Here is a 27,364-nt window from a genome sequence, read left to right as displayed (position 1 = left end):
AAGAATGTTTAATCACACACTAACACCACGAGATACCCCATGGGGAAAAGAATTCCATGCTTAGGTTAGTTTAAGAAATATCGCTTATTATAGTCCCCACGTAGAGTTTGGCAAAGCACCTCGATATACCAAGGCACTAGTGAGTTCCATAATAAGGTCTTGTTTAACTTGAAATTTTCCAAATTATTTGGCCACCGAAGTCTCTTATAGTCTCCTTCTTAATATGTTGGAGAATGTATTGAAATATTTGCATTCTGTTTAGTGATAGTTTTTCACTGAAGTGTTTTATTTCAGGAATAGTAGAAAAGAGAGAAAAATAATGATTTAAATCAGAGCTTCGTATGTCAAATATAGAAAGTAAATAGTTTCTATGGCAACTGCTTCACTGTATATATAGCTGTTGGGGAGTTGAAATTCATGTTTCCCAAAATGTGCATTAGAATAGGGATATAAAATAGAGATTGCTTGCAAAATTCCTGTGTTAAGGTAGTAATATTGGCTATTTCAACTCCGGCAAAGTTACTATTTGCATCAAAAAAAAAAGAAAAGAAATGAAGAAGGAGGATAAAGAGAAGGAGTAAAAGAAGAAAAAGGCAGAAAAAGAAAAAAAAAAGAATAAAGACAACAGAAAAAAAAAAAAAAAAGAGGAGCAGACCAGCAAGATATCATATTCTTGTGAACAGTCTCAATAATAACTGCCAGATTTGAAACTTTCAGTGTTTCCTCACATTTCGTTGTTTGCTACTTAGGGGAATTGTGGAAAATTGGGGGAAAAATAGGTGACCCTTTTGTGGCTAATACATCCAACTTCTTTAATCAAGATATAATGAAAGAAACACAGTGGAGTTTGTTCCGATTAATTTATTCTCCAGATGTCCTGATAGAGTGATTCAGCTGTGATAAAATGGAAGGTCGGGTTTAGTTCTCTCTGCATTCCCTGATGTTGAGCTAGTTCCCACACAATGAGTTGAATACAGTTCTAAGAAACCATTCTTACTTTCTTCCTCTTCTCCATCAACTTCCTCAGTCTGGGGATGAGAGATAGTGTAATTCTGAGTAATCAGGCTCCTCTTGAAATCCCATTTCAGCAGAGAGCTGGCTGGGTTCCTGGCCAAAAACGGAACACCTGCCAGACTGACTTATCCCAAGGTAATGTAAGAAGCACAGATGTCATCAGTCACTGTTTACTTAACAATATATTTCCACTACCCACAGTCTGGCTTTGTCTCTTCCATTTCTGCCTTCATCTCATACAACTACAAAAAAGTCCTTGATTTAAAAAAGAGACAAGTCCATTTTCAAAGCTAGGAAGGCATTAGAGAAGGGCAGGCCACTTGAGAAAATGTTGTTTTTTGTTGTTGTTGTTGTTTTTTGTATTTTACTTCATTTGATACCAACAGTTTCTGTGTTTTGTCTAAGAACACTTCAAAATAGAAATACTTTCCATACATACTTGTGATTGTTACTTCTTAGCAGAGGAACCACTTGACCACCAATTTACTGTTTGTTCAATTGCTATGTGGCAGTAAAGCTGTGCCAAGCATGGCTCTCCTAAAGTTTGGGCTATTTGCTTTTATGATGCAACTGTCTGATATTCTTCTGGAAAGCCAAAGTCCTTCCCCCTCCCTCCTTTTCTCCTTCCCTCCTTCCCTTCTTTTCCTCATTCCTTCTTTTCTCATGGAAGCTCTTGGTATAAATTAAACATTAGATAGATAGATAGATAGATAGATAGATAGATAGATAGATAGATAGATAGATAGAATAAACATTGTATATATATATATATGTACACACATGCACACACACACACACACACACACACACACACACACACACGGTGCCAAAAAAATGTATACGCATTTTAAGAAAGGAAAAACTATTAAAATTGTAATACTCAGTATATACTGATAACAAGATGAATACAAGTCACATTTGACTTCTGCAATTATAAGAGGTGCTCACAGTGATTACCATCAGCGTTCAGATACTTCTGATTATGGCGAACAACTGCTTGAGCAATGTTGACCGAAGTGTCCACTTGTATACGTTTTTTTGGCACCATATATATATGTATATATGACATTTTATAAATACATATATATATATATATGACATTTTTATAAATACATATAGAAAGAGGCATACAAGAGGTACACTGAAAACACCTTACATTCATTGATCTTATGACCCCACTCCCCACCCCAGAATGTGGTTCTACATTTTGGAAGGGAATGACATCACTATTACCCAACTCTTGTGTTTATTTTTCTATTATCACTATCTTGTTCAAGAATATCCCTTTAAAACATCCCTAGGGACAGAATTCTGATAATACTAGGGGAGTTGGTGGATGTATCTCTGGGCCAAACATCACATAGTAGGAAAAATTCAGAACTCAAATACATGGGCCTAATCACTAACTTAAAATGACGTTACGTAGTTTTCTCATTTTTCAATGAAATCCATCTGTAAGATTCTTTGAATCCAATCTTAAATTGTTGCACTAATTTCCCTGTGTCCTGTATAGGTCCATGTTCTTATTTATACATTCACTTATTTTTTCAATGTGCATTTATTGAACACATAGTATACAAGTATGCCATTAACGCATTGTTAATGTTAACGCATTGTGTTTTACTTATGGATTTAAAATTGTTATGAAATACTATCTCAACCCTTCTGTAACTCACTATCTAACAAAGAGAAATTAATGTTAACCAATAACTGAGATACAATTTGTTATAATAATAAGTATTAAGAATGATAGGTCTTTATGTTAGCAGAATTAGGGATTCTAGAAGGGACTAATAAAAATATATATATCTGAAGTTGGTTTTCTTTCCCCAGCAATCGTGTTGGTTTTTCTTTATAGGTCTTCACTGAGGCATAATTGTATACGTCTTAAGATGAATTTTGCTTCAGTATTACTCCACTCTTTCTACCTTTCCCACTAGTGTTTTATGCTTTCATACTTTCTGGAACCTGTCTTATGCCAGGGAAACCGAACTGTTTATGTCCTTTACCCCAACATGCAAGTGAGTTCATGTGTTACTCTTCCCACAGTTTTAGGAGAAGTCCGAATGAAGTCAGACATTGCGTTACTCGAGGGAATGATTCAATGTCTTTGATGACAAAATTCTAGGAGCCATATCTTTGTGGAAAAAAGAATTTAGGTGAGGAGAGTCCAAACCAATTCCTTCAGAAACCAAATTGCTTCCATGTAGCTTCTCAAATGCAGGCTGCACGGTGTTTAAATATTTTCATCCATGGAAACTTTGGCTTAAAACATGAGAAATTATTGTTTTGAGTTTGGTTGACTGGTTAGTTCAAGAGAGAATGGTTATGAGACACAGCATGGCAGGTTCCCAATCAAAAACGTAAATGTAAAACATAAATATAAACCTTATTCCTAAAATTGTGGACTACAAATGTCTTCTAATAGTCACAACTACTTATAAGCATTGTGAGCATATAATTTAGATTATGTATTTTTTAAAGAGTAAGGAGAGACAAAGTAGACATAAAATCTGACATTCAGATATGGATTCTATAAAATGCATGTAAATTGTAAAATGATGCCACAGAAGTGGGTTTTGGTAGGTGAGACATACTGAGATGGGGTGAATTTCTGGGTGAATCTGGGTGAATTAGAGATGACTTCTTAAAGAAAATCTTTGAGTTCAAAGTAAGATTAAATAATATTCTCATTTAAAAAATAATTTGTTGGTAGATGAGGGCAAAGAGGATCAAATATATGTTGATGGAAAGAGAACTGAGTCTGGGTGGTAAACACATAATGTGATATATAGATGATGTGTTATAGAATTGTACACCTGAAATTTATGTAACTTTACTAACAATTGTCACCCCGATAAACTTTAATTAAAAAAATAATAATTTGTTTAATTCTCATTTATTTTGAAAATGGGTAAAATTAATATCATTAAAATTGTAATGAGGAAACATACACTATGTTAACATATGAGTATATTCTATTGCCATTTTCAATATATTTACCTTGGCAACCCAATGTACATTCTTTTTAATCCTCCAAAAATGAGAACCCAGCTCATCATCCCCATGCTGCCAATTGATGTGCTCATCATTCCAGCATCATTATTGTCATCACGCAGCTTATGCCTTAGTACAGTTATTGGCCTTCGGAAAATGTCTTTCGGGCTTGACCTTTACATACTTAGGATTTAATGTGGTACTTCTGTGCTCACATCATGTCCATAGTCTGGTATAGAACACATTGAAAAGCATTAATGGCCCAGAGACCTTTGAACCCATGGAAAAATTAATCTAAATGGGAATTGATTATGGAGAATGAACTTGCTTATTCTTCTATTTCAGGTGAAAAGAATTTCTGAAGATCCTCCTTGCAAATGCCCAAACAAATTCTGTGTGGAGAGGCTCTCTCAAGGAAGATACCGAGTGGGAGAAAAGATCCTCTTCATTAGGGTAAAGTTTTTCTTTTCACTTGGTATCTTGTCCTTTATGAGACTATTCAGGACTTGAGTTGGGGAGTTACCGGGAAATATGACCAGTAACTAAGCAGGAACTTCCCCTATGATGGTTACAGTTGGATATGAAGACACAAGGTATGAACATTTTTAAATGCATTATATATGATTACTGCTGAGGGCTAAATAAATAGAACTCTCTCTCTTTTTATATATACACAAACGTGCACCAAACAGATCATAGAAGTCAAATAGCATGAGGAAAAGAAAAACAATCCTGTTTTGTTTATATATTTAGTTTCAAAGGAACTACAACCCCTCCAATGGGAAACAGAAACAGTATGCTTCCCGTCTCCATATTTCTACTTTGGAAAGATCATCCTTTGGTCCTCGTAACCTTCAAATTATTTGAACGTGATTTTTCAAGAAGTTTGGGTTATGCACCAGAGTAAGGAGAAGGAAAGCTCATTACAAAAGCATGGTGAAATAGTGATTGCCGTTTCTTACTTAGTTTTATGGGATTGAATAAAGAAATGTGGACCTGTGCCAATAAGTGACTTGGTGTTCTCTGTCCATTTTACAATCGTCCTAATTAGAACAGTCTTAGATTGTTACTCAATAAAGTAACATTTCAGGCCTTTCACTTGTGATCTGTTTTGTTAGTAATCAAGAAAAGTTAATCTCTCAAATTAATTTTGTGACTTTTCATAAGACTAAGAATTCTCAGAAATCAGAAAATGAAAAATATAGCACTGTTAATCCCTAGAAATCTGCAATTGATACGTATATTTATTTCTACCTTATTTTTTAGTCATTTCCTAAATAACAGTGGCTATGATTCAAAGGAGGTATAGTCTCTCTTCATTTGAATAAGTTACAGATATCTTGCTTGTTATTTTATTTTGTACAGCAAAATGATTTGAATGTATACGTCTAATACAATCTTAACAATACTCAAATCAGTGATGGACCAGTAGAAATTTTGTTTGTGTAATATTTTCTTAATTTCAAGTTTTGACTTCAAGTTATTTGTATGACAAATTTTTTAAGTTTCTACAGCATGTTATTTGAAGAAAAGTTTCATCATAATTAGCCTTCAAGCATAGTATGAATCATTTTGTATTTTAATCTAATTTAGGGCAATATTTATTGATTTTTTAAAAAATTTCCAGGTAATAATTGCTATTTTGCTTTGGAATGGCATTGAACAGGGTATAATGATATGCTATTAGGAGTCTGAGTAGAAATCTGGGAAAACGGTCTCACTAGGATAAACAGTTGCCTCAATGCTTATTGTTCTTTTGTTTCTTACTATAAGGATAACATACAGGTTTATTTTATCCAATCTACCTGCTTTCTCTTTAGTACATTAAAAAATAGTGATTTGCTGTTTTCACAGATACATTTAAAAATTACTAGGTTGACCTTTCTTAGGTGAAACTCAGGCTCCTTGAGAATATTTGGCCCTAAAGCCTAGAATCAAAACCTAGGTTTTCATTTATTTAAACAATTTTTTATTTTTAAAAATAGAATTGTTGACAAAACACATAATAAATTAGATACTTTTTCCTCTAATGTAACCTAATATCTTTAGGCAAAATATATATTACATATGTTTATTTATATCTGGTGTTCCATAGTCAATTACCAAAGAATTGAAATCTATATTTATGAATAAGAAATTTATGTCACATTAAACACTTAAGATATTTTTTTGGTGTTCATTTTTGTGTTTAGAAAATGGTTTCCTTTTGGTAAAATTATGCATTTATAGAGGAATTGAGATTTGCCTTATTGAAAAAAATTGCATCACCTTCCCTAGTGATAGCATTTGAATTTAATTATCAGTGTATCACAGCAGAGCATATTGTGCACATTCAGTTTCATGCTTCTAATGTTCCAGGTAAGCCCTACAATAAAATAATTACTGTTATGTTGTTATTCATGGACTGGCCCAGCAAGTTATGGCATCATGCTGCTATGACACGTGTTTTAATACACTTTAGTCATTCACTTTTTCTCATTTTGCATGGTCCATACACGACTTGAACTATTTTTTACAACAGATTTCACTTTTAAATTGGCCCATCTTTTCAAATCCTCATTGTTTGTTAAAAAAGGAAACTTTCCATCACAGCCTAAATTGGAAACTAATACTATTTGTCAAAAAAGGAAAACATCTATTAATGTATATTTTTTGAAATCCTTATCTTTTGTCTTGCCCGGGATCCAGTCCTACCCAGATGGAGTAAAATGATTCTAAAAATGCTCCTCTTTTGGTTCTGGTTGTCCCTAGAGGCTTTTTACCTCCCATGCCCTTGAGTTTAGAAATTGAAATTTCTCAGGCAAACCACATGTACCTTTCTTTTCACATTTTCTGCCTGTTTCCTTCTCTTTACTGAATGTACAAATTAAAATTCTCTCGCTGATGTGTACACACTTTGGCTAGTAATTTTTGATTTGTGGCAGGGCCCTATATTTGATTGTCATTCTGCACTAATTATAAGAAACTGACAGTTATTAAACAAAACAAAACAAAAAAAAACATTCCAAGGTACTGGATTTCAAATGATCTTATGGTTGTTGGTGCTAGTATATGAATTTAATGTTCTCTGAACACCTGGAATAAGTAGTAAGTGCCTTTAGTAAAACGCTCACACTAATGGAATGATCACCTCACAGTGTCTGCATTGCAGGTCTGTGTTTCTTAAGTGTATATTTTTAACATGGGCATATTTTAAACTTAGTCACATCTTTTTTGAGACTGAAATATGGTTTTGTTTATTACACAATACATAATAAGTAGACACATTTATCCATATTATTGTACAGAATATACATACAATGAAACATACATGGTATCTTAGCGTTTATGCCTTAGTTTTCTGTCAATCGGAAAACAGTAGTGTCTTCATATAGCCATAATGAAATTGTCTATTCAGAGAACAATTTAGGGTCTTTTAAGACTACTGACTTAGCTCTTACTTAAAGGTAACACAATTACCAAAATACTGACTCAGAAAAAAACTATCCCTTAGATGTTCATAAATATAAAATTCTCTTTATATCTCTGCATGTAACACATTTACTCTTGATTTGGTCTTCTCAGCATAAGCCAGAGTTAATAATTTCATTGCCAACCGAATTCCAAGGTTTGTTGATAACACTTTACTTATATATGGTTTTATGATTATTATGTATATAAACACATCTTCTCTTTATACCTTCAAACAGACATAGTAACAGCAAATAAGAGTGAAAAATATAAGAATGTGAGCAGATTACTGAGAAAGAGCCCAGAAGACATTTTCTGCAGAGCATATCTTTGCTACACATATGTATTATCTGTGGGTTTCTAGAAACCAGTGTACAAATAGATATCTCGCATACGTGGCTGTCTAGCGTGTACTTATGTAGCTGTATCTGTATGCTTCTGTAGGCATGTTTGTTTATATGCATATGTTTCCAATTCAATGTGAGGGATTAATCTCTACTGAAAGATAGAGAATCTACTAGTACAAGACAAAACCTTTGAGATTTTTGAGTATGGCTTTTAGGCAAACATGCTGATAATCCCCTGTCAAAGTGGGAATTCTTTTGTTTCTAGTTTATCAAAAATAATTTTCAAAGCCAGATTTTTGCCCTATACATTCCAATGAGCACATTGTTTTTAAACTGCTTGATGGACAAGCCAATTAAATGCCGCTAGTTTGTATCTGTGTAGTACAGATACAAATTTACTTTCCTCCAAAGTATACATATTTCAGTTACTTTTCAATACTTTTGTATTTGGACAGTTATGATAAAAACCTCCTTGATGATTTCTGTGGCAACAGAGATTTGGATATTACCATTTAGCCATGCTTTATATCTTTGAAATGTAAATAGATGGACCTCAGGCTTAATGTTATGATTTTGAGGAGGAGAGCAGTAAGAATTTTCCTTTGTTCATTTGTGCATTCAGCTAGTTGGTATCTACCCAGGCTTCAAGTATCAAGACGTAGTTGGCAATATAAATCTGTGTAAGCTTGTAAGAAAGGTTTTCTCAGATGCTATTTGATTTGTCAACCCCAATTCAGCAATGACAATACTCTATGTAAATAATCTAACAGTAATTTTTAAAAGTGGTCCTCAGATAAGCAGCATCAGCATTACCTTGCAACTTGTAAGAATTGCAGATTCAGATTCCGGGCCTCATCCCGACCTATTGAATCAGAAGTTCTAAGTGTGGGGCCCAGCCACCTGTGTTTTAATGAGCTTTACAATTGGTTCTGAAGTGTGTTGAAGTCTGAAGCCACTAATCTAAAAGAAAGAAAGAACTATATGAAGGAAGAGATTCGTTGTACAAATAGTACAGTTAAAAATCATTACATGTCTGATCATGGAAGACTATAACCATTCAGGTACTAGAAATGATCATTTTGAACTTCTATGTATGTATCTTTGTGAGGAAATACTGAGGATATAATGTCAAGTGGGGAAAAAAAGCAGACTGAAATTATATTCACTGTGTAGAAATGACATATGAGTATGATTAAGACTTAAAAGGAATAGGAATAATTGGAAATAGTTTTTGATTGTTGAGGGCATAGAATTATGAGCGAGCAATTTTTTTTCTTTTGAATTTGTAAAATATACTTTGGGAAAGGCATTACCAATTGAACAGAATTTAAAAAATACTCTGTAACATTTATTTCTGATGATATTTAAAAATGTGAACTCTTTAAAAGCAGAGAAGTCAACAACTTGACATAGTTGCTAATTTGAGAATAAAAAAAGAACTTCTAGACATATCATATTAATTAGCTGAGTGCTCATTTTTCTGGTCCTTTGGCTAAGCTTTCCATCTTCTGGAAAAGGGTAGAGAGATTTACTGGAGTCATATAGACCAGAGGGGAGGACTAGCATTTTTGTTGTGAATTGTGGCATATTTTACCTTGACTGAAACTTTTACCTTTTCTTATCTTCCTTTACTATTTTATCTCTCCATTTTGAAAATTCACTCAAATTGTTTTGGGTTAGTACTAAGAAACATGCAAACATCTGGATAATGTCCCTTCTCTTTGCAGACCCCATTATTAAGCCATATACTCAGTTCTGTATCTCTTAGTCATTAAAGCTTTAATCATCTGATATCCCTTTCCTTTGAAGCTCAATGTTTAGTGACATGCAAATAACCTAATATGATAAACTGATCTGTATTAATGCATGAAATGGATGCAAGTGGCTCTATGGGTAGAATATCCATGGAGTAAGATATTTACAGTTAATGTTGTTACTCTAATGCTCTGGTAGTAGTACTTTCTGGTGCAATAGTAAGCCAGTGGGATCATGTGTTGTGAGGTAGCTGACATTTTGTGCTACTTGCCTTGGGCACTGATATGATGAATATTTTTTTACTTAATTACAATGTATCATTACCCTAACATTGTACTTTAGCATTGTTCAAGGTATGTCCAATGAATAATAGTTCCAGAAAGTGTTCAAAGATGTTATTTATAAAGAAGAGTTATCATGGTAAAGAGTTTAAACAGTCCAATAACTCTTTTTAATCATAATGGACTCTATTAGCCTCTTTCTGAGCATGTGATACATCTTATTTTATCCTCTAATCATGGTATGGTAAATATTGTCACCATTCCCATTTTACAGAGAGGAAGCTAAAACATGGAGATTGAGTAACCTCCTGAAGTTATAAGCTAATGAGTGGTGAAAGTGGGGTTCAAAGCCCTAACTCCTGAATTTACATTCTCTACCAATACGCAATACTGACTTGTTTATCTGAGATTATCTGGGATTTCTTGAAGGGGTGAATATACTAATGTGATCTATTAATTCCATAGTACGTAGTCAGATGTACTATGTAGCATTTTCCAAATATATCTGACCGTAGAAATGGCCCCTCTCCCACTATTTTTCCCCCCAGAGCATCATTCTGGGCTAGGAGGTCATAAAAACATACATTGGGAAAGGAATTATTAATTGAAACAGAATAAAACAATAATTTGTAAGAGAATTATATTGAATTGAAAGTTTTCTACATCTACTAGAGTTAAAACCCATATATATTTAAGTGCTTAAATTTATACTCATTCTTACCTTCAAGTTTCATTTGGAAATTATGGTTCAAAGAAATGACTGGAAAACCTTTAAGTAAAGACAGCTAAAATTTAATATATCTTTAGTGCCAAGCATTTTAGCAAGTGCTTTATATACATTATCTCACTGAATCCTCTCTACCACACAGCTGGGAAATTGTTTCCATCCTTTTGTTACAGGTGAAAAGACAAGGTCTTACAGAGGCTAGATCTGAAGTAAGTAGTATGATACACAAAATTGAAGTTTTGAGTCCCAAACCCCTGTACCACTGTACTCCAAGCTGACTCCCTGTGGCATGTCCATTTAATGCAAATATTTTATTCTATTTATTAACCTATTTATAAGGTTAGTCCTCTAAAATGGAACTGCACTTTTTATGATATATTTAAGCCTCAGCTATATAGTAGTATATCCCGTATGCATACCATTTTTACTTTAAAACTGTTCAGAATGCAAAAGGCAGTATAATTGATAATCAAGTGCCTACCGTAAAGAAAGGGATATAATTGTTTGCCTGACTATATTATGATAGTGATATACATTATAACAATATTTATTAGGTGTTTACTTGTATTCCAGACACTGTTTAAAATGCTTTATATGGCCTATCTTGTTCAATAGACAAAACCAGTTAGAACATCTATGTATCATAAGATGTATTGTTATCTGTCCTGATAACTTTTTAATAGAAGTCTGAACATAAATCTTCTATATTGCCAGTAGTCTTGTATTTTTTTTCTCACATTTTAAGAAATGTGATGACTTAAAGAGCCTAAAGAAAAGATAATGAATAATTTAATTGAAAGTCAGCAAAGGGATTTGAAATGTTATGTAGTCACCTTCTTTATACTACTTTTGAATGAAATAATCTCAGATCAATGGAAAGGTCATACACATTGTTATTGATTCACTGTAATTTCTTCTTTACCATAAACATTCTTTAGGGTTATACCTGTGTTGTAAAAATCAGCTCATGTTAGCGAACCAAGCAAAAGGGGCACCAGAGCTCTGTTGCTATAGCAACCCAACCTGGCAGTGTCTTCTGGGACTCACTCTAAGGGAAGGTCCAATGATAGCGAGTGATATTACTTTCTTTTCTGCCCTTATGACATATATTGATTTACTGTGAGTAAAAAAGTAACATGGTTCAAATTGCATATCTTTCCCGGTAATGAAAAATGGACTGTTGTGTAAAAATGCAAAGGAGTTTTATTCAAGTAACAAACAGTAAAACTCCCATTTATCTTAGTGGAAACATTGCACACAAATCGCCATTACTCTGCAGCTGAATATCGAAAATTCATTAAAAAAACAAAACAAAACAATCCCACATCATTCATAATAAACCTTTCCTCTACGTTAGCAATTTATAGGAGCAGTGATTATGATTTCAAAACTCTCTGATGCCTTACGTTTGTTTCTAGGAAAAAATATGGCCATGTGTGCCTCTGATGTATGTAAAATAACAGACAACATTTATATAGCACTCTAATCCATGGTGAGAGAAACATGGCTGTTAGCACATGAATATTTCCAGACTGGGTCCCTTTCCTTGCCCAACTACCTCAAATGAACACTAAATCAGGAAAAGCACGCAACAGCATTTAAAATGTATTCAAACACTTTAATTTCAGATTTAAATTTTTTTAAAAAATATTATTACTCCATTCAAGATATTCTCATTTGTTGATAATTCATGCATGTTCGGTGAGGCCGCACTAATAATGTGGATATAATTTACACTCTGGTAACACATCTCTCAAGGGACTTTGCAAATGTTAATCAGTTCTCTTAACCTCTTCTTTCTGAGAAAGGCATAACTTGCATGAATGCAAAATAAACAAATACTGATGAACCATTGATGTAAAACAAAATCAGCTGTTAGGATGTTGTTTTTCTGAGATTTATCTCTTGAGGTCAAAAACCTTTAAATGTAGAAAAATTTAAACTAGACTGTCAAAGATTGCCCCACCTCTACATTTGATGCCACTTTTAAAAGCAAGAAAAATATGCAATTTGCTATTGCTTACAAGAATAAAACGATTAGCTAAGATATATGGGCAGTTCTCTATATTCTTATTTAAGTTAGAGAATTCACTTCTCCTTCAATCGAACTGTTAAGAGGTATAGCAAGTGTGAAGCACTATAAGGATATGACAGCTCAAAGCCAGATACTTCTCCCTGAGAATTTGTTACTCTTGGCCACTTAGCAATGAGTAGATTTTTAAAAATTGTGCCTACCTTTCACCTGAGCTGATAAGCATGCACACTCATCTCCAACTGGATTAGCAAGGTTTTCCATGCCTTTAAGTTGTGCAATACATTTGCCACTCTCTTTCACCTTGGATCTAGGCTAAATGGACAACATTATTTTTTCACTAGCCACAAATCAAAATTATTTAAACTTACAGAAGCATTGGAAAATTAGATGGCTTCACTGAGGAAGTACACAGGTCCTATGATCTGTATTGCTATAGCCTTCCTGCCATTAAGGCAATTTGTAATATATATATATATACACATATACATATATATATTTATAAATATATATATGTGTGTATATATATATACATATATATAAATATATGTGTGTGTGTATATATATATATATATATATATATATATATATATATATATATACACACACGGAGGGTGCCGAAAATGCATACAAATTTTAAGAAAGGAAAAAAACTGTATTAAAATTACGCTGATTGTAACCACTTTGAGCACCTCTGGTAATTGCAGAAGTCACACATGACTTGTATTCATCTTTTGTTATAGTGAGTATTACAATTTTTTTTTCTTTTTTTTTAAATTTATTGAGGTGATATTTTTAATGCGGTCTTTTCCTTTCTTAAAATGTGTATACATTCTTTGGCCCCCTCTGTGTGTGTGTGTGTGTGTGTGTGTGTAATATTTATTGTGAGGTGTGTGTGTCTACATGTGTGTGTACTGCTAAGGCACAATATGAGAAAGTTAATCTAATGACTTGGCGTTTTGGTTTTAAAAGAGATCTCAAGTTGATTTTTCTGTACCTGACAGCTAAATGCCTAGTCAAGAATTTTGAGGAAAATAAACCTTTTATTTTGTCTACATTTCATCATTTCATTACATATACTATTTAGTACTCACTGAATGTTTTCTGTGTATCAGATGCTTTTCTAAGTGGATTCTTTTATTTAGCCTCACAACTTTGTGCGATAGGCACTATTATTACCTCTATTTTAACAATAAGGAAACCGAGTATTAGGGAATTAATTCCTTTCCAAAGGCCACACAGCTATGAGTCAAAATCTTTCTTTGAAGTCAGCATGTCTGATTTCTGAGCCCATGGTTTAACTACAGCATATGCTTTTCATTCCACTTCAGACTGTCTAGTCTTTGGCATGCCATGTTGTGAGTATTGCTCCTCAACCTTTCTACATCTATTAATAATTTACCTGTACTTAATACGCTGCTCCTAATTTGCTTAATCCTTTGCTGATATACTTTGGCAAAACATTAAATTTAATAGCCAATCCGTATTGGAGAGTCAGAAGAAAGTACCCTGGAAACAAAGAGTCTTACAAAACAATAACAACCCCTTCCCCGACCCTCCCCCCAAAAATTCAGAAAACCAACCAGAATGATTTTCACATTGTTCAACATATTTATTGATTTTTTTTCAATATATTAACCAGACTTGAAAAGTCTCCCCAAAGAAAAAAATGTATTCTGGGAATAAAAAGTAAGGCATACTCTCAATTTACTACAATCATGTATTTTCATTTTCAGTTTGCTTTTATGCAGTTAAGATGAAAACCTTTAATTTGATTATGTATGAAAGGATTTTCTAAACATGCTGTGGTGGGGTAAGGAGGTGAAATTGTCTTGTGTACTTTTTTTATACTTTTATGAAAGGGTCTAAATTAGACTTATGACAAAGTGCAATCTGAAAACTTTTGATATATTAACTAATACTTTTGAAAGCAAGTTCCCTAAAAATGGATGTCAAATAATTTTTAAATAACATTTTTCTTAACTGTTTATAGCCTGTTACTTGATGATGGTAGAGAATATCTTACTTTTATATGAGTTGTGAAGTGCATTCACTTATACATCATCTCATTTTATTTTCATTACCACTCTTGAGAAAAATTAGTGTGATTGTCAATTTACATCTTATTTGATGAGGAAACTGCAGACAATAGAGATTTAACAATTTGCACAAGGTAATTCAGCCAGTAAGTGGTTGACTCAGGGTTAAATCATATTATACATTTTTATATATTAATTTTCCGTTTAAAGTTTATTTTTATCTTAACAAAAATGAAAACACTTAGTTGTTCACTGTGTTTTTCATTTAAGAATCATTTGCCTTGCATTACAAAGTAGACATTAAATAGTAATATGAAGTTGCAAAGTTTATAATGTTTTTCTCTTCTGGCAGTCTTCACAACAGGAATATTGATTGATGTGTTCTATGCTGATATAAATGTGAATGTTTTTAGTGATTAAAATGTGAATCATTTTTTTGCAAAAGGGAAAGGAACAAAATGATTATACGTAATGTGCTGTGGTCTTGAATTATTGATGAATTTTCTAACAGCAAAAGAATAAACCTGTGAAATATCTTTCTTTATAAATTATATATAATTCTCCCATGGGCTTAAGTTGCGTAAACAGGATGCAGCCAGATTCATTAAGAAACATACTTTGCAAATGTGGCCATCTTGAGTTTTTATTGAATGTAGTCAAGCGTGATGGAAATTTTGTCGTCACAACAGGGATTGTAATCAAGTAGAACTTATTTATTTAGTAGTGTATTTTTTTCATAAAATCGATGAGTTAAGCTTCTGTCTGACTTGGTCATTTTTGACCTCGCATTGCATTTCTTCTCTAATATTTGACATTTTGAATTTGAGTTTCTCAGTAAAAACATGGAATCTTGGTCCTGGACTCAGTAGGTGCCTCCTTTACCTACCTGCCAAGGCTTTCATTGCAGGAGCCTTACTGAGTCACATCGAAATTTTGTTCACTGGAATGGTGTGTTTAAATTTTACAAGTATTAACGTTTTTATTTGAAGTTTGCTTGTGCATTGTTTTAGCATATGTCCTGTCATTTCCTGCCATCTTGTTTGAAGCATACTAAAATCTTGAGGAAATCTTTGTGTAGATTTTGGGAAGAACAAGGTATAAGGATTTGGGTGTAATATTGGCCTTAGGCTATATTCTCAATTTGTTTTATAATGAAAATCCTGATGTTACTTTAAAACAAAAAAAATCCCAGTGAGTTATTTAGAGATATTTGCCCTGTTTCCCTAGAAAAATACCAGCAAGAAATCACTACATTACAACATTACTCTTCTTCTAGTTGCAGCTTTCTCTTACATTGCCATTTCTTTTACACACTAGCTTCTCATACCCACTTCTAATCCTCCTGTAGTACAATCACACCTGTGTTTCTAACACTCTTGGCTATTATGGAGAAATTCCTTCTTTCTAGCCCAGAGTTCTTATAATCTAGATTGTGTTGTAGACAAATTTTAGGGGACTACAAACTTCATGGAAAAATTTATAACTATTTGAGAAGTCACCATGTAAAGAGCTTTGTCATTTTTTGTTTTTAACCAACCCATCCAATGTTTAATTTGTTCATTTTCCTAGAAACTGACACCTTGGTTAACAGTCTCTAACTTTCACTCTGAATATAGTCATTTGTCATATTTTTCTTGAAATCCAGCCTCATAGGATATGTGAGGCAGAGATAATTGGATTGTTTTTTTCTGAGGCCTCACTTGCAGGCTGGTAAAGGGCAGGCCCGATTTAAAATTGTTCTAACTTTGGTATCAAGCCTAAGGTTTCTGAGAATCCCATTCTAAAACTGTAACACCCAGATAATTTGTCATCATCCACCAGTGTGTTAGCCATGATAATTTTACCCAGTGCAGGACTCTGTTTTTGTTTTTTTTGAAGTCATGGGTTAATAGAAAAACTATGGAAACTCGTATGGCCCACCGAACCTTAGGGGTTTTATTATTGTCTCATTACCTGCCCACCTGATAGGCCTAAGGCTAAAATGGGCTTCAGCCTTGTACAAAGAGGCACTTGGGACCACAATGTATATGTCACAAAATTTCTCTCCCATGGTGATGTTTACAAAACACCTTTCTACCTCCTTCCATTTCCCTAACAACCTACAGTCACCATGACAAAGAACTAGAAGTATTCTCAGATGCAAAGTGAGGCTTATCTCTCACATCCAACCTTGGAGAGCTCATCTATCTCCTGTATTTACTCAACATCTTATAACAAAAAGAAACCCAACAACGTGCACTGAATTTTACTGACATCTTGGCACTAAGGATTGAATAGAATTTTCTCTTATGTATGGTACCCATAGATTTGGTAGATAACACATTTTTATGTGTCATCTAGAGGAAAGGTGAAGATGAACTATTCTAAGGATAAAGGGGAAGATACCTTTGACTAATAGATAAAGAAATTATACTCCTAATAGTATCCAATCATGGTAAGGGGACAAAAAAGTGTTTCCCAAGGATGACTTTACTTTGGAACCCTAATGCTTAGGCAGAGAATATGAGACATATCCCTCAGTTGTGACCGAAGGCCTTTCAACAAATCACCTTTCAGATACAGTAGGTGTCTGGTTGTAACTACGTGACCATTGTGAGATTAGAATGCTGAATAAATGCATTTTAAATTACAACAGAAGAAAGCGATAGAGTGTCTCGTGTGTCACAGAGTTTTCTGAGGATAAATATAATGATGTAATGATGTTGGCCCCTTGAATAAAACCAAGGAGCCAACATCCGTGAGCTGAATAGGTACTGGGACAGTCAGAACAAGATGGCAGGATATCCTCCCAAAGTAGGAAGTTTCACACTGAAAATAACCACTTCATTTACTTAACAATTTTCTCTAGGACTTCATCAGACATTCTCTAGAGTCTAGTATGTTTGTCTTGTGGAAATAAGACACAGACTTGAGGTCTGTTTCCTGGGGCAAAATTATTTCCTTACATGTATCCCTTATTTTTATAGTAAGAGTTCTCAGCAAGGGACAGGAAACCAAAGGACCCCAGAAAATAAGTAATTCTAACATTTGTGTTTTACAGTGCCAATGGCCAACACAGGCTGCGATTCTTAGACTATGTATACTTCAGTTATCACTTAGTGTGGATTATCAGGCAACACAAATGTCCTTCAATGTAGGATATGAGAAAATACACGAATAGTTGTTCTCATTGTAACTTGAAAACAAAACAAAACAAAACGTTTTCTTTAATCTTGTCACAAAAGATCACAGTTTGCATTTTCAGGTAATGTTCGAGTGCCTTTCTGCAATGGAGTTGGAGAGCATTTTATGAATTTCATATCTTCTTGTTTCAGTAGGGTCTTCATGGTTGTTACTATGTCTCCACAGCCAAAGCAAAGCCTACGTTTAAGGTAATTACTTAGATGATTAAGGGGAAAACCTCTCCACTTTGCTTTCACTGTGGAGCCTTGGCCTCCAAATAAATGAGGGTAGTTGGGCATCGAAACGTGAATAATTTACCTTGCTTTTTCTTTTTTCTTTCTTTCTTTTTCTTTCTTTTTTTTTTTTAGTTAGGTATTAAAATAATGGTTCTCCTTTGATTTTCCCATAATACTTTGTAAAAATGGCAACTTGGGACTTAGTGTGGGTGGAGGGCAGGCAGTAACCTAGTATTTTTGTCTTTCCTGAGGGCAATTCCCATGCTCCAGAGCACTCTTTGATTGAGCTTAATATTAAAATTGTTCCAAAGTATAAACCTGGGTTTAGCTTTTGTACTCAGTATCATCTCAGTCTTTGCTTTACAATATTTAAGATAATATTCTTGTTGGGGGGGAAATGAAGCACCATGTCATTTCAGAATATTTCTTTTCTCCTCCCATTGCATAAATTGCCCTTTGTGGTTTAACATATTTGGGACCTCATGGACCTCTGCCAAATCTCTACTCCTGATATCATACCTAACCTCGAATGTGTCAACAGTGCTTTACCTTACATGTGTGATTTATGACTTTGATCCAATAAAGGTTAAAAAGGATAGGAATGGAATAGGACTTGAATTGGCAGCCCTGAGGTTGCTAGTGTACATAGGAGGGTTGGCTGATTTTCAGTTTTTTAATATTTATAATTATGATCTAGAATACACAGCTTATTTGAAAAGTCTTATCTGTTTCACATAAATACAAAATAATGATTAGAAAAGCCAGATTTTACAAATTATTTAAATAGGATGAATATATCTTGAAACTACATTATGATAATTAGTTTAGATTTCTAAAAAATTACTGTTCAATACATTTCTTTATCCATAATTTTTCCTTCCTTCCTTCATTCATTCACCAAATACATGAATGTGTGCCGTGTGCAAAGGACTGTTAGAAATCTTGAGGGTATAGTTTCTGTGTAGTTCTGTTTTTTTGTGAAGATCATGGATAACAATGTAAATAATTGGTCGTATATGAGGTCCAACAATTAATTTGGCGAACTTGTTGCAACGATGTTGCTAACCTTTTTTTGATATCAGAGGGATTATTCATTATGAATTTGTACCTACTCAACAAAAAGTTAACCAAGTTTACTATTTGGAAGTGCCGAAAAGGCCACGTGAAAAAGTTAGACAAGCTGAACTTTTCACCAACAATTCATGGCTCTTGCATCATGACATTGTACCAGCTTACATGGCACTGTCCGTAAGGGAGTTTTTAGCCAGTAAATAAATAACTGTATTGGAACAATCTCCCTACTCACCTGATATGGCCCCCAATGACTTTTTTCATTACCCGAAGATAAAGGAAATATTGAAAGGAAGACATTTTGATGACATTCAGGACATCATGGGTAATACGACAACAGCTCTGATGGCCATTCCAGAAAAAGAATTCCAAAATTGCTTTGAAGGGTGGACTAGGCACTGGCGTCAGTAAATAGTTTCCCAAGGGAAGTATTCGAAGGTGACCGTAGTGATATTCAGTAACAAGGTATGTAGCACTTTCTCTAGGATGAGTTCACGAACGTAATTGTCAGACCTTGTACTACTAAGAATTCTAACAATGAAATGTAATTTAATTGGTTATTGATATTAATAATTGACAAGCAGGAGAAAAAGGTTAGCTTCTGAAAAGTCACTTCTAAAGTCTCCTCGATGAACCTGAACATATGTTATAAAATATCACAGTGCCTGCCTGAACTGGGGGTCGGAAACATCAGATACAACTTTCCTTGGACCTGTTGAAAGATGTTGAATAAACACTTGTGGAGCAAGTAACTTGACATGAAGGTGAAACCTAAGTCTGCTGCACTAATCCGGCTATGACAGCCTCGACCCCCATTTATCACCAAGGTTGATTAAACCACTCTTGCTGGCTGGGTGTGAAGTTTGCCTTTTCACTATTCAGATGTCACTTGGTTAAAAGGGAAGATGTTGTCTGATAGATTTTCTTTGTGCAAAGAGTATGAGTGGCCGTATTCTTTTCACTACTTAAATTGCCACATCCCTCCTTGCTTCTCTTAAAAAGTAACTTCTTTTTTCCTAAACGTCTTTTATGAAGGCACAGATTGAATTAGAGAGTCATGAATGTAGTTAATCTGATAAACCTAGTCACAGTTCTCTGTATTTTAGGGTGAGTTTGTCAAGAAAGTCTTTGAAGTTTGTAGGTTCTCAATAGGCATCACACATTTTATAGGGAAGGTTTGTGATGGAGCGGGCTTGCTAATTCTTTTTTGGCAAGGGCAGTTCAAATGTCCTCTTTGGGAGGCTGCAAACAGTAAGTTCTCTTCTCTCCTTTTCCCTGCCTTCCCTCTTTTCCCAAAGAAGATGAGTCAGGTGGTTTGCCAAGTTTTCAGGGTGGCATCCCCCGTCCTGGTTCCTTGTTTTTCCATTTAAATGTAGACATAAAATGACAACACTGGCATTGTTCTCATTGAGGGTAAAATGCACAGAAATCAGGGTCAAGACTTGCTTCTTGGAGGTGTTGCTCAGAAACACTGTAATGCCTAAAGAACGCCTTGGAGCTGAGCTTTATCACTGGGCTTTGCTCTGATCCTAGAATAATCAAAGGGGCCTTCGGTGGGGGCAGTCCCTTTCAGGTAATCTCTTCTTTCACTCTCGAACCCAGGAGTTTCCAGGAGAATACTAAGGGCTTCCTCGCCATGGGCAAACAAGGTTCAGAAGGCTTTGTCACGCCTTGGACATGAGGGCTGGCCTACCTGGAGATCAGCAGAGGCCAATGTCCTGTTCTTCCTCCTGCAGGGAGCTACCGTTGCCTGCTAGTGCCTCCACTCTGATGTCACACTACTCCCTGGAAGAAGCTCAGTCTTCCGGCCCTTCAGACGCTTGCTGATCAGGCTTCCCAGGCTATTTTCAATCCTGAGTCTCATGGACCTAGTCTGTACCCAGTTTTCAGTTTTTCTTGGCCTCATTTCGTACACCTTTCCACAGTCGGGACTTAAGCTCTAGTCATCTTCACTCCTTGCAGCCAATGCGAAACCTCAATCTTAGTTCCTGAGATTTAGGCCACCTTCAGATCTTGCCAGGTCTGCACAGGGCTGGAATTTGCCCTTGTCCTGGGACTTGTTTGGTATGAACTATTGTTCTCTCTGAAGCAAAATCACTTTTTCTGCCTGCCCTTGTTGGCATTTCTTAGAGCAATTATTTTTACTCCCAAGATACCACTTTTTGACCACCTTCCCACAGCAGGTTATAGAACAAGTGGCAAGCATAATTTTAATCATTCAGGTTACAGCAGTTTCCAAATAACCAGAGGCTACTGAGGGAGGTGTGGATGTACTTAAAATGCCTCCATTCAGATTAGCTGCCCAGACATTCCCACCTAAATACAACAAAGTTCCTTTTTTCATTTTATGTGCAATTTCAGACTCAGTGATCTCAAAACCTATTCATTTTGTTACAAGTATTCGTCTAGTTTAACCCAGTGCTTTCTCGTGTTTCTAGGTGTTGGAGCTACTCCAAGGCGATTGTCTTTACCCGTGTTCTCTCTCTGATTTCCTCAAAGTGAGGGGCATTCAAAATAAGACACATCTTTCATTGCAATGTATTTAGCATGCCATTTTAAACAGAGAACTTTTACTGTATTTTAAAAGAACAACCCTGGATATTTTTGAATAACAAAAAAATTGCAGATTTACCTAAGAGACCTATAATTGAAGTGGCTGGGAGTGTATTTAAAGCAGAACTTCGTACCTTGACTTCAAAATGTAGATTGTGTCGGAGGAGACATTAGAGTTTAATTAAAAGCTCTACCTTTCATTAGTCTTTCATGTGATACATTTCTTAGATTTGGAGTTGGAATTCCCGGTAGCATTATCTATCATAGGATTTTTCTATTAATCTGGACTTCTGGAGTCAAGCAAGGCTATATATAGGAGAAAGAAGTCTGAGATGAGACTCAAGGATGTTAACCAAACAAAGAGAAGGGGAAGTGTTTCAACCAGAATCAGAAAGGAAACAATATGCACAAAAACTTAGAAGCATCAGAGGAAAGGGAAATGTAGGAAGAGATGGGAAAGAATGGAGGGGAAACAGAGATAGAATGATGCAGTAACAGAGCTCTTAGCAGTGCAGCCTTCAGAGCAGAGGGCAAGAGCAGGAGAGGGTGATGCGAGGCGTGTGGCATGGGAGACACGAGGTAGACAGGTACACAGAGTCAGCTCGTGACAAGCCACCTGTCTCATGGGAGCTATGGCTTTCTCCTGAAGGCAATATGGGGATTCTGAAGAATTTTTAGAAGGAGAGAGGTGTGAGTAAATTATATTTTAAATATCCCAGGCTGTAGTACAGGGAATGACTTGCAAGGGTCTAAAATTGGAAGACTACTTTCCAACCATTTTGGTTTGGGAAGGGGGTGGGTCATCACAGTGGCACCTCAGGCTGGAGACCTATACAAATTCCAGATATGATATATATTATGAACTATTGGGCAAGGCTCTCTATCGTGGTGTGTAGGATATTTAAAATTGAAACACTTAAGTTCATCTTTTCTCCTTAAAAGAATAGCAACATAGCAACTCTGGCTTGTTCTGACACATCTGCCTGGCACAGAGGAACTGGCTGGGTTTCAATAGATCAGAATTTCCACTTGTTAATAAGGAGTTCTTTGGGTGAGAATTTTATCATAGAATAAAATTGTAAGCTACTCATACAAACTACAAGAGAATGACGGGAAATGGTATTTTTATATTTTATAAATGTGGAGGGTTGAAGAAAAACTCTGAGTAATATCAATTGACAAGAGTCCAATAAATTAAGAAAAAGGCACAGACTGGTGCTCCTATCAACACGTTTTTAGAAATTTGTTACTCTAAGCTCTTATTCTCCAGATGTTACCAAGATTCTCAGTTCTAAGTCTGCTGGTGATTGGGGACATGTTTCTTTTAGCATAGCAGGGCTATAAAACATACAGTGCTCTGCCTCAATAAGCCCGGCAGTGAGACCAAGGCATTTTCTATGAAAACTGTTCCTGGGCCCAAGAATACCCCCTAGAGTATCTTTTGGCCACTTACAAATTTCTTTACATGAGTTCATTACATGTTTACCCAGAAAGCAGTGATTCCAGAGGTGTGGAAAGTTCAGAGCTTTGGATACATGTTAACACAATTGACACAGTTAAGTCTGTGAATGGTCGGGGACAGATGTTAAGCACCTACTATGTGCTGGGCACTAATGTTGTCGTTAGACAGTCAACAAAACAGTCTCTTGCCATATTCTGGGAGTAAGAAAACAGACAATAAACACACAGATCAGGTCAGATAGTACAAGACCAGACAGATGTATTCCAGGCTTTGTGGGCCATAAGGTTTCTGTCAGAACTGCTGAACTCTATTGTTGTAGCACAAAAGCCTCCATAGACAATATTTAATAATTGGCTGTGTTCTAATAAAACTATTTACAAACATAGGATAAGGCAAGATTTGTCCTACGGACCATATTTTGCTGACTTTGACATAAATCAATACATATGTGAGCTCTTCTCATGTACTAATAGGAGGACAGGACAGGATAAACTGGAAGAGAGGTACTGGGTATGATTGCTTTGGCCACAATTGTTGGGACAGACCTCTTTGGGAGTGGATTAAATCAATGCCCACACAATTAAAGAATAAGTTGTCAATTTCATCAATTTATTTTTATTTAAAAAATGTACATAAACCTATTCAAGTTAAGTTATAGAATTCAGATTTATAGAATGTGGGGACTGTACAAAATAGTCTGATGTGTATAGGGGCTCAATAATTTTTTCACTGTTGTTGACGGCAGTTTCAGATATATTCCTGTAATGACTCAGCCTTCATTAATAAGTGCTTTCTCCTCTGAATTTTGATGGCATTTATTAAATGATGATACTTAGCACTGAGAAAATGTAACATTGGTTAGTATTTCTTTTGTATATGTTGCTCTGAAGTGTACGAACAGTGTTTTGTACTAGTTTCTATTCTGAGTCCTCGTTGGGTGTCCTTACATTGTTGGCACGCCACAACTGTTAGGTTATCATTTCATGAGGATAGACATGTTAAAAAAGAATGCAGCCAGGGTTCCAACAAGAAGTGAAAAGTGGCTTGGATTAATAATTTGCATTCACAATGTGTTAATGATGTCAAAAACATTAACTGAAGAAACAGGAGGGACACACTTTTGAATCTCACGTGGTCTCTCTGACCAGATCTGTAGGGTTAGTTGTTTTAAGCATAGTTATTAAATCCTGAACAATATAATAAATTAGAGAGGACAAGTTTATCAATCATGGTACGTGGCATTTGGCTAACTTGGTTACAGCATGTGGAATAATCCATCAGAAAATAGGTATCACCTACTGTGCATAAGTTGCTGGATAGGGGTCATGGCTGTAGACGTCAAAGATCCAGTTGGAAAGAAACCCAAGCATAATAACTCAAGTAAAATAAAATAAAAGCTACAACAAGACAGACCATGGTTTCAACTACAGATTCAGTAATTTATTTGACAAGAAAAGCTGAACACCTGTGATGAGCTAGGCACTCTTCTAGGCACTGATGAATTTTGATACAGGTGAATCAATGTGTGTTGGATTTATCTGGAAAGCTTTCAAAGAGACAGTGGAAATTCACCAGTATCTTAAGAAATGAATGGGATTTGAATGTGGTTGAGCATTTTTTGGAGGATTTTTGGTTGAGCATAGTAGAGGGATAGGAAGAACTCAAGAGATGTTTGAATAGCGAGTGGGCCAGGTTAGCAGGAGCTCATGTAGGAGTGTAAGTAGAAAATCATCTGAGAAAAGTAGGTGGGGGCAATTAAGGAGGGCCTTGAATATAAGGCAAAAATAAATTGCATTTTAACCTGAAGGTATTAGATAGCAATTGCAGGTGTTGAGCATAAAACTGAAATTTAAGGCAATTAATCTGGGAGAGGTTTGTATATAGAATTACAGGTTGGAGCAGGAAGAAACTAAAGCAATGCAGTTAATTAGGAGGTTATTCCCATTGTTTGTAAGATATGAGCATTGATTAAAATGGTGGCAGAAAGAATGGAAAGAACAAAAATGGACAATATGAGTAGTATTTTGAGGGTAGACTTGATTGGACATTAATACAATAGAGGGGTGTCATTTGAAGTGACACCTACAAAGAAGAAACTAGAATTTTGAAAAATGGTGATTTTCTTAAGATAAATTACTTTTCCCAAAAAAAATTCAGTTCAGAGAAGAAACTTCTGTAACTTAAAAGATTCTTTGAAGTCACATAATTTTGCTATTAAGTTGCTGCCTAACCTTGATCAAGTTATTTGAAATCGGTGAGTCATCTGCAATGTGAATAATAATAATGCTTATTTTAAAGGATTGGCCATTCATTCATTTGGCAGACACTCCACAAATTATTTTCTAGCTCCTGAGAATAGAGTGGGGAATAAGACAAGGTCACTGCCTAAGGAGTATACTTTCCAGTAGAGACAGATTGCTTTCAAGCAAGCAAATATGTAAAGTAACTTTAGGTTCTGGTAAATGTTAGAAGGTGTTGCAAGGCCTGAAATGGCAGTCGCCACATTTCAGACTCTTCCTGAAAGTCAAGGGGACATTAACCCCTCAGCAGGACCCTATGTCCCTGCTTGGTACTCGTGACACGAGTGGGGAACAAAGTTCTGGCACACAGGTTCAGATAACTCTATATTTGGGAGCCAATGTCCCTCCAGAGGCCAATGCTCTGGTAAGCACAGAAGATTGTACAGAACAGAATAGAATTTAATAATGAACCAAGTCGCAGAGTCAATCGGGGTGGAGAAGGTTCCTGGTCCGGGAGAGATGACTGGGCCCATGACGGGTCTGAGGCGAGCTGGTCTTGCAAGAAAGAACTTTGGAGTGTCCTGGAGTGTCGCGGCTTGCACCTTGCAGAGGGTCTTAGATGGAGTGTCCAGTCAGACTACTCATGGCATTGCTCAAGAGTTCTGCTTTTATCCTCTTTTCCTTGGACTTCTTTACTTCTTAGGTGATGACCAGAAGTTGTTTACCAGGAGTTGTTTACCTCTTAGATAATAACCAGAAGTTGTTTTGGTGAATGTATTTATCACTCAATTTTGTTATGCTCAGTTTCACACAAAAACATGTTTTTTACTTCACTCTTATCATTCTCACACATATGCGGCGATATTCCTAGCTCATATCCCTACTAGTAAATAACTTGTTTTGCAAACCTCAATCCAACATATATAACACATTTTATATTCTCTACACAGAAGGGCACATTTGATGCAATACTGAGTAATGGGATTCAGGAGGGGTTACTTTAGGTAAAGCTCAAAGAGGTGGCCTCTCCAAGGAAATTATATTTGAAGTGACACCTACATGATGAGAAGAAGCCAGGCTGGAGAAGAGCAGGGAAAGCAATTTAGAGGTGACAGAAAGAACCAGTACAAAGCTTCACTTATTTGAGGAGCAGAGGAGCAGATTTTTTTTTTTTAACCTTGTATGTGAATAAGTCTGGAAAATGGGACCAATTTAGGCGTGCGTACCTACAGTGCTAGGTTTCAGTCTGTGGGTGGAAATTAGAGCTGATTTAAAAGGGACACCTGCCCTCTAGTGTCCTCCGTGAATCATTTAATCCTTTCACTAGGCTTTTTCCAACTCTTCTCAGTATCATGCATGCACTCACATTTGTTCAGTGGAATGCATTAATATTCCCTTATGTAGGAAACAAAGAAAAAAAAATCCTGAGAATCCAGCTTTTGTCAAAGAGGAGAGTTACATTTATTTATTTATTTTTCTAAATGAGAAGGATTGGAAACAAAGGGGAACAAGACATGTTCTGTTGAGAGGGATGACTTGCATATTTTAGTTTGGTCTGTTCATTCTTATATAAACTAGGGTGAAACAATGATCCCATTAAGTGTTATCTTTTCTTACTTCAGTGTTTTTCCTTTTGGGGGGAAAAACACCTCTAGAATCAGAATAGTTTGATTCTGTGGTGTGGGTTTAAATTCTGTCTTCTCACCCACAAGAAAATTGTGAAACATTGGGCCTAGAATCTTCTTCTTCATGAACTCTCGTCATCTTTCCCTCTCTCTCTCTCTCTCTCTCTCTCTCTCTCTCTCTCTCTCTCATTTTATTTATTTATTTATTTATTTATTTATTTATTTATTTATTTATTTATTTTTGTCCATCCCCCTTGTTTAGAAGGTGATGGTGAGACAATAGAAAATAGGAGACGTTTTTGGACTTTGTCTGGCTCTCCACTTATATCTGGTGTCTCCCTTGCTCTGCTCTAGCCATCTTGACTTGTCTTCT

General features: G+C 35.4%; 1 protein-coding gene across 3 annotated transcripts in view; it reads left to right on the top strand.

Moving 5' to 3' along the window:
• The window catches only part of GAS2 (growth arrest specific 2), a 259,404-nt gene that overhangs the window by 200,124 nt on the left and 31,916 nt on the right, over positions 1 to 27,364 (top strand). For all 3 annotated transcript variants that reach the window (XM_081062994.1, XM_081062995.1, XM_081062993.1), the window contains one exon: positions 4,357 to 4,464. In XM_081062994.1, coding sequence (XP_080919120.1) covers positions 4,357 to 4,464 — 108 coding nt within the window. The remainder of the gene's footprint in view (positions 1 to 4,356; positions 4,465 to 27,364) is intronic.

Source organism: Rhinolophus hipposideros (genome assembly GCF_964194185.1).
Source record: "Rhinolophus hipposideros genome assembly, chromosome: 10".
Lineage (NCBI taxonomy): Eukaryota > Metazoa > Chordata > Mammalia > Chiroptera > Rhinolophidae > Rhinolophus > Rhinolophus hipposideros.
This window is presented reverse-complemented; position numbering and strand designations above follow the sequence as displayed.